The sequence below is a fragment of the Poromitra crassiceps genome (assembly GCF_964638095.1).
Source record: "Poromitra crassiceps genome assembly, chromosome: 2".
Lineage (NCBI taxonomy): Eukaryota > Metazoa > Chordata > Actinopteri > Beryciformes > Melamphaidae > Poromitra > Poromitra crassiceps.
Genome location: NC_139624.1, coordinates 57,148,541 through 57,161,518, shown reverse-complemented (window position 1 = coordinate 57,161,518; position 12,978 = coordinate 57,148,541). Strand labels below are relative to the sequence as shown.

General features: G+C 44.6%; 1 protein-coding gene across 1 annotated transcript in view; it reads left to right on the top strand.

Annotated features, from left to right (window-relative positions):
- The window catches only part of tulp3 (TUB like protein 3), a gene marked incomplete at its 3' end in the record, with an annotated part of 69,351 nt that overhangs the window by 21,589 nt on the left and 34,784 nt on the right, over window positions 1–12,978 (top strand). The window contains exon 3 of the mRNA XM_083653534.1: window positions 3,321–3,372. Within this exon, the coding sequence (XP_083509660.1) occupies window positions 3,321–3,372 (52 nt within the window). The remainder of the gene's footprint in view (window positions 1–3,320; window positions 3,373–12,978) is intronic.

Sequence of the window (12,978 nt, the reverse complement as noted above, 5' to 3'; positions counted from 1 at the left end):
AAATTATCCGTCGGGTTATCAATATGAATATTGAAATCCCCAGCAATAGATATACAGTCATGTTCAATGAAAATTAAGGAGAGAAGATCAGCAAATTCAACAAGAAAGCTGGCTGAGTATTTTGGTGGTCTATAGATATTCAGCAGTAACACAGTAGTTGAGCATTTCAGAATAGCAGCAAGGTATTCAAACGATGGAAAGTCTCCAAATGCTACCTGCTTACATTGAAACATATCAGAAAAAGGTAACGCTTAAAATGTATTATTGCGGTGCCAAAAGGCGTGGTGAAAAATGTGGGTGCACCTAAATTATGTGCTGGTGCACCTAAATTAAAAAGTAAGGTGCACCGGTGTACCTAGTGTAAAAAGTTAGTCTGGAGCCCTGCACTTTTAATCTGTGCTCTAGAGAGTGCCGCAGGGATGACGTATTTTTGGAGGCCAAACCATGGATGTATTAAAAGAACTGGATAGGGGACGTGCCACGCCCACCCATGCATTCGGACGGAGGTTGCTCATTGGCGCATGAAGCCATCATGGGGGCTTTTTCTTCCTGGTTTTACTTCCTGACCATGCAGCCCAAGGCGAAGTGCGCATGTGTGCCATGACGTGTTCCATGACGTCTCCCACCCCTCCCACCCATGGATTGTATTACAAGAAGAAAATACCCCCGTATACGGCTCTTAGTGGCTTCTGAAGAAAAAAATGCCCCATAAAAAATTTGTTGATAATTAAAAGAGTCGTTTTATACTTTGAGTGACACCCGGAAAAAAATCCCCTGGGTTTAACAGCTGCCGGAGTCCCCATGCAAGTGGATGGGAATTTTCCTTTCTGGGCTGCATGGCGTCACGTGACTTGCAATACAGAGCTTCGCCAGCATGTTCAAATGGCTTCACAGCCCAGCGCTATTCCTGGGGGCTTGGGTCAAACACAGAAGACATGCACTTCCTGGTTCTCTCATCAAGTCAATGGGATTTTTGCATGGGGATTTCGGTTAAATGCCTGAAATAAGATCTGTGTGGTTAATACAAGTTTGTGAAACAGCGGCCTTTGTGTCAGCAAGATCATCTTCACAAATAAGGATCACTTTTATGATTTTTTAAGCCTTTTCTGAAAATCGCGATTTTTTTTAATCGATTTACGCTTCAAACATCACTGACACAAAGACAGCAGTTGCATCTTGTGTTAACCACAGACCTTACTTCAGGCATTTAACCCAAATCCCCCATACAAAAATCCCATTGACATTGAGAGGAGGGAACGGAAAGTGCTAACATGCGGTTCTTAGGCAAGGCTTGACTCATTCCTGCGCTACTCTCTAGCCAGCTTGGTGTCAAATGACTAAATGAATGAAGCCGTCATGCCTTAAGCCCAGACAGCGCACACTTAATGAGAGTGCAGCAGCATCACTGATATATACGTGTGTGTGTGTGTGTGTGCTTCTGGCTGCAAATGGGTTTCCGCCACTTGTGGCCTCTTGGCACTTTGGTAGCTGTCCTTCAGAGATGAGCTGTGATGTCAGTCAGCCTCAAGCTTGCTGCCCTTGAACCTTGTGTGTCATCATCGCCAGCATTCTTTCTCACACTGGAAGTCATGGACAGGCGATGGGATTTCGAGAGAGTGAGATGGAAGGAGGGAGGGAGGGAGGAGAAGTCTAATGAGCTTCCTCGATGGAGAAATTGCTGTTGAGATAGAGAGAGTGTGGTCTGAAGAGCTCTCATCCTATATCTAACCCGTTCTATCAGAACAGCATTGAAGCCTAGCACGTCACGATATGTGATATAAGATTGATCAAACAGGAAGAGATGAGCGCTATGACAAGAAATAGGACCAGTGACAGTGACCCACACATACGTCAGTCTATGTGCTTGACTTGCGTGTGTGTGCGCGCGCGTGTGTGTATGAGAGAGAGAGGTGGGTCTCTGATTGTGTCTGAATAGAGTCGTGCTTGTTGCCCTTCTCTCTTCTCTCTCTTCACTGTAGCTAAGCAACATGGGCCCACAGTCCCTTTAGGTGTCCAGGAGAAATGCCCGTTGGACCCAGACAACAAGGCACTCTCTCAGCTGGAGCTTTCTCCTTTCTCTCTCTGGCTTGCTCTTTCCCTCGTCGTCTTGACTCTCAATCACGTCATGTCTCATCTACAAGTTGAAAGTCGCTCTGCCAATTTGGCCTATTGATTTGCCATTGTGTGGTGAACCACTATATGAAACAATACTATATGAAACTATATGAACCTACAAATTTAGGTTCAGGTTGCATTTAGTCTCTTTACATTGCTGATCTTATCAAAGTTTTTTCAAAAGCTTTTCAACTTTGGATGAAAATGCTAATACCATTACTAAACCATTTTTCTTCTTGTTTTTAATAGAAGGCCATGCAGGATCCAAACTCGTTGTTTATTAACAGCAGCAATGCCCTCTGGTGGTGTATCACACTCAGTGCAGATGCTCTAAGTAAGAGATTCATGTGTGTGAAATTCCCAGCATTTATTACCCTGGCTTATGCAAGTATGTCAATGCCACATTCCGCTTTGCTGACTACTCTGGTTGCTAACTGTACTTCGATACAACAATAATTGGCTGCCACTTCAAAAATAATTTCAAAGTATTTGTCACGCTCACAACTAATGTAATAAAACATCTCACTTTAAGCTTACCCATCCTATGAGAAGTAGAGGAAATGGCTAGTTGTACTAGTACACCAAGATGCAGCTGTATCATAGTAGCTGTATAGAGAGCCAAAGTCACACCCAATTCCGGGTTAGGCATACGAACCAAGGGATTTCATTCGCCATTTTATTTTCCATAGACATTGCGTAAAATGCGTATACATTTTTTTTACTCGTTTAATCCAATCGATTCAGCTAATTTAGAATCAGGAGAGACATATACATTCCACTTGGACCAAAACTTAGAAAATGTGTTTTTAATCAAATTGTTTTTTTTAATTTTGGGTGAGAGTAAAATGTTCCATGGTCTCTCCTGAGATAAATATAGCGGAATCATTTGGTTTGACCAAGTCAAACTATTTTTATAAGCATTTTACTAAATTTCTATAGGAAGATAAATGGCGCATGAAATCTCTTGGTAAGCATGCTGAAGCAAGAAGTAGAGGAAGCAGATCAACTTTGGCTCTCGTGAGGGCAGGGCAGCGCTTTAGAAAGAGTGCTATTCTTTGAATTGAGCTCTTGGATATTCAGTGATCATAAATTCTATGATGGCAAAGTCACCTCATTATCATGGGTTTGCCAACATAGTTCAAGGACCCTCTCCAGTCAGTCAGGTTGACTTTTTATAAGAGATGTTTCTCCTTTTCTCTCCACAGTGGCCTTGAAGATGACAGCGGCAGTCTTATGCAGCAGAAGCTGGAAAAACAGGTAAGAAGCCAAATTTCAGTTGCACAGATATAACGACACATATGAACTTAACTTACTACGCTAAAGAGGACATCTCAAAATGCCTAGACTTACCGAATGCACCTCTGCAGTTGCTGGATCACGTACAGTTGGCGTCGCTCCAGCTAGAAGTGTTAATTTTGTGGCTATAGACAAAATGGTGCAGGTAGCTTGTGTGAGAGAGACCCGCGCAGTATGCGTGAGGAAGCTCGTGACGTCCCAATCCCCCGTCTGGGCAAACGAAGCGTTTGGGGGTGTGGCTTGGAGGAGACTGCTTGAGAGAGCTGTATAGGGACAAATCCAACTGTGGCAGTTCTGAGCTTGTGACCACTCATTACAGGGAGGGCTGACAGCAGTATATATGCATTTACAAGTAAAAACAGCTTTTGCACGGAATGGGACCTTTAAGCTTTCTTCCACACATGTAGATGGCACTATACCATAGGATGTGATATTGTAGGATTCACAAAGGTTGTACAGGGGTTATTAGTAGGGGACATAGCAACATGTTTACTGGGTGGAGGGCTTGCCTCTGTTGTAGTTGTGATTTGGCATGATGCCGACAGGGAGAAAGGGCGAAGATGACCTTGTGTTCTGCCACTCTGGTGCCACCAAGGGGAGCCCACTGTTGGCAGCAAGACTAGCTTCAACATGAGTGCAATGGTGACGTGCAATTGAATGATTACAGCGCTGGTTCTAGTCAAAAAAAGGGAAAAGAACAGCACTCCAAGTTGAAGACTTTATTGCCACACAGACGTTTCAGGCCAGTCACCCTTCTTCAGCGTGTGAAATGGCAATAACATACAGGTGATTACAGACTACAGCTGAGTCTAATTATAGATCTCCACAGCTGGCACAACACGTAAAAGCCAGCAGGGGGAGTCAGTAATGTCAGTGTATAAACATAACAATTGATCACAGAAATAATAAATCAACAACCATCATGTTCACTTCATAATAGCAGGGGAGTGAATCCAACAGGTCTCCCTCTGAAGGACGAATGTTTGAGATTTTCACCTGTTCTGTCTTGGAATTTGAATGCCTCTTTGTGTCCTTCAGCTGATGTGTTTCCTTCTATTCCACCCACTAGCTGACATAGCCCTTCCTCTGTCAGGCGATTGTTCTCTTGCACACCCTTCCTCCCGAGACTCGGTGAGACGCCTTATCCAGGCCCAACCTCGCTGTAGCGCTGCTTATCCAGGCCCAACCTCGCTGTAGCACTGCTTATCCAGGCCCAACCTCGCTGTAGCGCTGCTTATCCAGGCCCAACCTCACTGTAGCGTTGCTTATCCAGGCCCAACCTCGCTGTAGCGTTGCTTATCCAGGCCCAACCTCGCTGTAGCGCTGCTTATCCAGGCCCAACCTCGCTGTAGCGCTGCTTATCCAGGCCCAACCTCGCTGTAGCGTTGCTTATCTAGGCCCAACCTCGCTGTAGCGCTGCTTATCCAGGCCCAACCTCGCTGTAGCGCTGCTTATCCAGGCCCAACCTCGCTGTAGCGCTGCTTATCCAGGCCCAACCTCGCTGTAGCGCTGCTTATCCAGGCCCAACCTCGCTGTAGCGTTGCTTATCCAGGCCCAACCTCGCTGTAGCGTTGCTTATCCAGGCCCAACCTCGCTGTAGCGCTGCTTATCCTGGCCCAACCTCGCTGTAGCGCTGCTTATCCAGGCCCAACCTCGCTGTAGCGCTGCTTATCCAGGCCCAACCTCACTGTAGCGTTGCTTATCCAGGCCCAACCTCGCTGTAGCCTGTAGCGTTGCTTATCCAGGCCCAACCTCGCTGTAGCGCTGTTTATCCAGGCCCAACCTCGCTGTAGTGTTGCTTATCCAGGCCCAACCTCACTGTAGCGTTGCTTATCCAGGCCCAACCTCGCTGTAGCGCTGCTTATCCAGGCCCAACCTCGCTGTAGCGCTGCTTATCCAGGCCCAACCTCGCTGTAGCGCTGCTTATCCAGGCCCAACCTCGCTGTAGCGCTGCTTATCCAGGCCCAACCTCGCTGTAGCGCTTCTTATCCAGGCCCAACCTCGCTCTAGCGCTGCGGCGCACGTAGCTTTGATTTAAGCCGGGAGCCATATTCCACTATCTCTCAAACATTAGGCTGAGAGGAAGGGGGGACCAGATTGGTGAGTTCAAAGAGAGAAGGATTTAGTGCAGGGAGCCTAGCTTTGTGTGTGCGTGCGTGTGTGTGTGTGTGTGTGTGTGTGAGAGAGAGAGAGAGAGAGAGAGAGATGATCTGTCCCACTGTGGCTCAGCTGTGCCATGCACTGATTCAGCTGTGTCCAATCTGTCCTTACATAACACGTGCACACACTGCACACACACCAGTGTTGTAGTCAAGTCACTATGTGTCGAGTCCGAGTTGAGTATCTAGTCCCCATGTTCGGGCCTGAGTCCAAATCCGAAAGCCGGAGTCCGGAGTTACTGAACATGAGCGTGAATCCACATGTGGTGGAACACACATGCCTGCCCTACAGGAAATTGAATGATGTCACATTATCAATATAGCTATTATGCCAAATTATTAGGGCCTATTACAAAAAAAGAACAAAAACAAAATAAACAGTCTTTATAAATTAACAAGTCCAAGTCCTCGTCTCCAACTTCAGAGTCTGAATATATGAATGCTCAAGTCCAAGTCTGAGTCATCCGTGCTCAAGTCCAAGTCGAGTCCTGGAAAAGTGTCTTTTTCAGTCTTTTATTTTTTCAATATTTCTTTTATTTTAGAGTTTTCAAAACAGAACAGAACAGAACCAAAGGCTCAGACAAAGACAAAGACAACAACATACATATATCAACATTTCTACATATGTGTTGATACCAGCCATGTAAAGTGTCTGTGCTTACAAGAAATGTGCGTGGGATCATCCGTCACCTCTAACCTCGTCCAAATAGGCCAGGAACGCCCCAGACCTCAGAGAATTTCTTAAGTGAATTGATCCTCAGGAACCGGAGTCTCCCCATACGTATAACCGAGATCATGTCCGTCAGCCACAGCAGGAAGGAAGGTGAAGAGGGGGACTTCCACTCCTTCAGAATAAGTCTCTTGGCAACAGTCGTCCCCTCTGTCAGAGACTGTTGCACAGCCGTAGGGCATAGGCGCCGAAACCGTGGGTGCCCCGGGGCCCGAGCACCCATGGAAGGAGCCAAGCATCCATGGGGAAATAGAGGGAGCAGGAGCGAGAGAAAATGCGTACTGCAGCGGGAGTGAGCGAGAGAGAATGCGTACTGCAGTTGCCAAATGATGTTGCGTTTTGAAGTCTACCTGTTGTTGTTTTAAACAGGCACGTGTCTGTCGCTAATGGCAATATACATTGAGAAGGACAAATCCCCTGCTCCCAGCGCTCCTAGGAAGCAAGGAACTAACCATTCTACACTGAAACGGATATTGATGTTTTGGGTATATATCCCACTCTCATACCATGTGTGTATCACTTAGGGTGTCGAGTCATAGTCTATTTTTTATTTGCCTTTATTGAATGTTCCAAAACTGCATGCTTAACTAAGAATAGGCTAATGATTATTTCCACCCACCACTTATTTAATTTGGTTACTTCCATGTCAAAAGTTTGTAAGGAACAAAGCATGCTGGGAGAAATATGCACATGTGTTTGTCCAATGCTCCAATGGCATTGCTCTCTGTCAGAACTTGCTTGGATGTCCTAGTAGCAAAAGTAAAGCATAAATTAATAGCAGATGACGTCAGGGTTTAGTACGCCCAGATTGCATTGCTCAAAGAGAAAGGGGAAAACAGACAGGATGACAAAATATATTATTAGATATATCGGAGTGGGAACAAGTTGGATAAACTGTCTAAACTAAAGGCTAAACTGGTTTGGTCTGTCTGGGCACAAAATGATTGTGTAATCAGAGGGCCTAACTCAGGGCAGGGAGAGGTGACATGGAGGTGAGTGAGAAAAGGCGACTGAATAATTACATCACAACAGTCTAATCTTAATGATAGATAGATAGATAGATAGATAGATAGATAGAGTACTTTATTAATCCCCTGGGGGAAATTCTTGTGTTACAGCAGAAGCCAATGTCAGTACATCTCAGTAAAAAACACACAAAAGAAAAAGCCAATGTCAAAAATATGTCAGACATAGATACCATGTCAGAAACATGTCAAGAAAGTACAGCATTTAAGTTATCCTATCTACAATAATGTTAAATAAAATAAGATAAGAAAATAAATTGCACCTGTAATTAACAGCTGTAGCAAGCACACCTGTTCTATGTGGCCAAAATGGACATTGTGCAACATCATTATAATTATAAAGTGACATACAGCAACAGCAATGATGAAATGAGGGTTCACCAGCGTATCTATGGGAGGGGTGTGGAGGAGAGAGGGAGAGGGAGTGAAAGGAGGAGTCTGCTCTCCCTGCATGTACGCGACTTATTATAGAGGGGGGGGGGGCGTAGGGAGGAGCAGCGAGGATTCTGAGCAGCCGAAGATGGCGAGTTCTGCCTCTGGCTGAAGGGCTACTTTGTAGGCCTTAGAGTACCAGTCAAATAACTTGGCCCAGAATCCGGAAAGTGAAGGGCAAAACCAAAAAGCATGGGATAATGTACCCTCTAACACCTGACCTGACACCTATCACATAGTGGTGAGACAGAAGGGTAGATCTTGTGCAGCCTAGCCTTGGAATAATGAAGACGATGAGTGACTTTAAATTGGATCAGCTGGTGTCTGCTGTTAACTCATTGAGTGCCAGCCACTTTTGGAGAACGGACGCTCCCAGTGCCAGAGTTTTCAGAGCGTTTTCAGTGATTTCTCGAGGCCCACAGAATATTGTGTGATATTACTATGTAAACACCGAACACGCACAAAGAACGAACTGGCTCTATTGTATCATCAGCAAAAAAAAGTTTATTGATACCATTTTCCGTTCTTTAGTTATGAGCCGGAGAAGATAGGCTGTTTTGAGCAAAAAGACACTTTTCAAATTAGAAGCTGAGTTATTCCGCCTTTTGTGAAATGCAGCATTTCAAGCACATTCACTGAGTCTGAAGATAATATTTTCTGATGTAGTGACGTGGTGTAGTTGTGTGATGCCCTGCGTGCCCCACCCCCCTCTCCCCCCCTCCCCTCCTCAGCTGCAAACTCCTCCCCACACTACACAGCCTCACGCACCCACTCTATTTTCGGAGTGCTCCGTTTGTGTGTGCCGGGCGGCTCCCAGCGCGATAGAGAAGAGCCAAACCGGACTGCTGAATGGTTTGGCGTCGGGTGCTGCTTTTCTGGTGGCTAATCGTGTGGAGAAACTATACAGACAGACAGACAGAGACAGAGGGGCTCAGTTGTGTGCGCGGATTGACTCATGTTCGCAGCCAACGTCAGCTCCAGACGGAGCAATCTATATGGCTCTGGCTGCAGCATGCATCGGTTTCTCTTTGATCACGGCTTTTTCCTCCTGTTTCTCAGGACCTGTCTCTAATCTGGAGAGCACTGTCGCCACCTAATGGGTTTGTAAAATAGGTTATAGACCTCCAATAGCTACAATATTTGTACAGGAGATGCAGAAGGCTTTGATCGACGTCCCACCGTCAAAAAACGCATTGGACGTCGAAAGACGTCCTTGGCACTCTACGTCACTATTTAATTGGACGTCGAAAGACGTCCATGGCACTCAATGAGTTAATTGAGCAGAGTTGGACCAAAGACAGACTCCAGTCCCATATAATTTCAGACAAGTCAACACCAAGCTCCTCCTGCCACGCCTCTATTTTCACACATGAACTCCGGATCAGGTGAGGGCCCCCCACTGAGCCTGCCCCGGATGATACGTGAAGTGTACCCTTTCACACATGAGGCATGTTGCTTTCACACATGAGTAGCACCTCCGCAGAGTTTGTAAAGTAGAGAGGGGGCGGGGGTGGGGGTGGGGGAATTTGGGCATGACCACACGAGTTGTGAAAACGAAAAATACATAATGGGCGTTAACTGCCTAACGTTCACGGCATATAATCGTTTGCGCATAACGTTAGTAAGTAATTAATTAAACAACCCTACAACTCACGCCCAGATGCATCGATTTCCTCGAGTCGCAAGCACTACAAACAAAACAGGTCTTTGCTATGTTCAGTCCTAAAATGCATCCAACCTACTAGAATTATACAGAATACAGGAAGCTAGACGTTTTTACCTTCAAAATAAAATAAATGTTGTATTACTTAGTAACAAAAAATCAGAATGTCGACTCACTACGGGTTAAAATTGACTTTTCGAAGGGAGCAGATATTCTTCCAGTTTATCTCCGTTCTGTATCTTTCGAAACACACACAAAAAACATTACACGTGCATTTACTTTATTTAATTGCCATTATTGCGAAGGTTATACCCGGAAGTTTTCGTTTTATACTGCCTGACTTGACGCTACTTGGAATTTGCGGTTCTGCCATTGAATCTTCACAAACGCTGTGTACACGTTAAATCAAAGACATGAACGCAACCAGATCCAGATACCCTACCTAGCGATGTCCAATACTGGGAAGCGGGACGACCCTCGCGTCCAAAAATGCTTATTAAATGTGTGTGCTGTGCGAAGCAGACATGAAATCAGATCAGAGCCATGAGCCTTTCAATCCAGCAATCCGCAACATGTTGGCTGTCGCACACGGAGCAGGTTTGAGCTGGCATGTGTTTTTTGCTCGCTCATTCACATCGACTATTTATATAATAATAATCTGTCACGATGTCTCTGTCCTCATGCACTCACGAGCTGACTACTTCACGGAGCTCTGGAGGGGGGGGGGGGGACAATCCGCCCCTGTGTGTACCCTGAGCCCAAGACTTCCCTCCGGCTAGGAAGAGGCTCCGCGGGAGCGCGCATGAGCCACATGCACACATTCACACATGACAGCCATCCGCATGGCCTCTAGATAACTCCTGAATTCCAAACATGTGTGAAAGCAGCAAAGTGGGGGCAGGGCTCCAGAGTGTGTGTATTTACACGCATTTTCAAAAGGTGCACTGGTGGTACCTTGGAATTTGTAGCGTCTCTCTCACCCTGCTCTTGTCCCACAGCGTGCGGCGGGGTCAAGCTAAATCTCTCACATAGAAAGACAGGGGAAATACAAAAATAAAACGTTTTCAATTGCTTCTGAGTGCTTTAGACTTGGGCCGAATCGTTTTACTTTGAAAATCCGACTGGAAGTCGTATCGTCCTTATCGCTAGTAGAACACAGACAGGACAGTCCGCAGCCAGCCAATCCATTACCAGACTCACTCGTACCGGAATCGGAGTCACAAACAGATGGAATTAAAATGTGTCAGATGGTGGTTTTGTACGCGGGAGACAAAGCTACGGCTTCAGCAGACGAGTTCTGACTAACGTTAGGTTGGCTGGCATGACAATGACATCTTAGCGTCTAATGTTGGCATCGCTAGCGGGATGCTAGCTAACTATCAAGCACATTCTGAGATTTTTTATTTTTTTTATTTAACCTTTATTTAACCAGGAAAATCCCATTGAGATTAAGAACCTCTTTTTCAAGGGAGACCTGGCCAAGATAGGCAGCAGCAAGTACAAAAGTTACAGTTACAAAAATTTCACAGATAAAACAAACAACATAACGTATTGACTTTTCAAGCAGATCATGAAAAACAAGCACATGTAGTGGAGTCGGCCACAAGTACACTCAATTTGGATTTAAAGGCGTTCAAAGAAATTAACCCTGTTAGTTTCCAATCATTCTGCAGCATATTCCATGCTAGAGGTGCAGAGTGGACAAAAGCCTTTTTACCCAATTCAGTACGAGCATATGGAACAGAAAGCAACAAGTAATCTTGAGAACGGAGGGAGTGAGGACCAGCACTTCTCTGTGCAAGTAAGGCACAAATGTAGGAAGGCAGTAGACCAAGCAATGCCTTATATATAAAAGTATACCAGTGACTGAGCCTTCGGGTGACCAGAGCAGACCATCCTACCCGAGAATACAACTCACAGTGGTGTGTCAGTGATTTACAATTAGTAATGAACCTCAGAGAAGCATGATAAGCAGTGTCAACCATGTGAAGACATTTAGCAGGAGCATTCATATATAAAAGATCTCCATATTACTAACGGATTACTAACGTTACCAACATGTAATTCAAGATCGCTAAAATGTGTTGTTGACAATATGACTATGCTGTCTGTTAATGTTAGACCATCTAAGAGCAGCTATCTGCTATGGTTTTTCACTGTCTGCAGTGCACAGTGAGACTTCACAGCACACTGTGGGATATGTCACTACACTAATCACAGTAACGTGAACGTCCACAATCATGACCACCATTACATAATGTACAGATGTACAAACTACAGATGACTAAATAAATGGTTATCGAGTCATTCTTATCTGGTAAGACCATAGTGCATCATGAGAATGGTAGCCTACTTTAATTGAATTAAACTAAATTTGAATGTATCAGAGATTAATCATTGTGTCCTTAAATGTGCTCCTAACTTTTTCAATTTAGGAGCATAATGTAAGGTGATAATCACATCACAGACACCCAGTTCATAAATGCTGCAATACTTAAAATGCAAAGGCTTCTATCAGTGGGCCATAGGCTCAATCCCCACTGTGTTAACTCGGTTGGTGATAGTGACTTTAACAGACATTTATTGACATGAAAATCTTTGATCGTATCATTTAATAATTTGCCAATATGTGTACAAAATGACAAAGAAGGTAACACTTAAAATGTATTATTGCGGTGCCAAAAGGCGTGGTGAAAAATGTGGGTGCACCTAAATTATGTGCTGGTGCACCTAAATTAAAAAGTAAGGTGCACCAGTGCACCTAGTGTAAAAAGTTAGTCTGGAGCCCAAGGGGGCCCTGATGCAATCATCAAACGGACACACAAATCTGGAAATAAGATGCCTAGAGTGAGGGGGTTTAACAAAACGTTAAAAAAAAAAACTGGTTCAAAAATGTTCACTTGGGAGAGCTTCAAAGTCCCGAATCTTGGATCTAACCTAGTAGTAGTGTCTGACTTGTAGGTATCTAAGCCAGTGTGTGTTGGGCAACTCAAATTTCCTTCTTAGAAGATCAAAGGATGCAAAATTACCATCTATGTAGAGGTCCCTGATGGAAACCAGCCCCTTCTCACTCCAGGCATGGTAGATTTTGTCCATGGTGGTAAAAAAGAATGATTAAAACAAATTGGTGTGAGGACAGAAACATCAGATAAACTCAAAACACTTCTATTTTGGTTTAGAATTAGAGTTTTTCACAACAAAACTTAAATGTTGTAAAGTCCCATGCTGCTCTAGCTTAGAAAATAACATAAGAGGAGTGGGAGGAGAAGAGAGGAGTTCACAATAGAGCTGGCCTCCATTTTCAGCCACAGGGGAGCCCCGAGAATTAGACTGCCGGGAGTCCCAGGACTTTTTTTTAAGAACAAAAAAATCAGAAACAAAACAATGAAAAAATCCTACCCACCTTCAGAATGTTTTCTTTTTTAAATATATACAGTATCTATTAAATGTTTGTCTACCCCCATATTAAATCGTAAATATAAAACCACAACTACAACTACAACCACAACTACAACAATAAAACCGTTAAACAGTAATATGTGACTGTGACCGTATCCC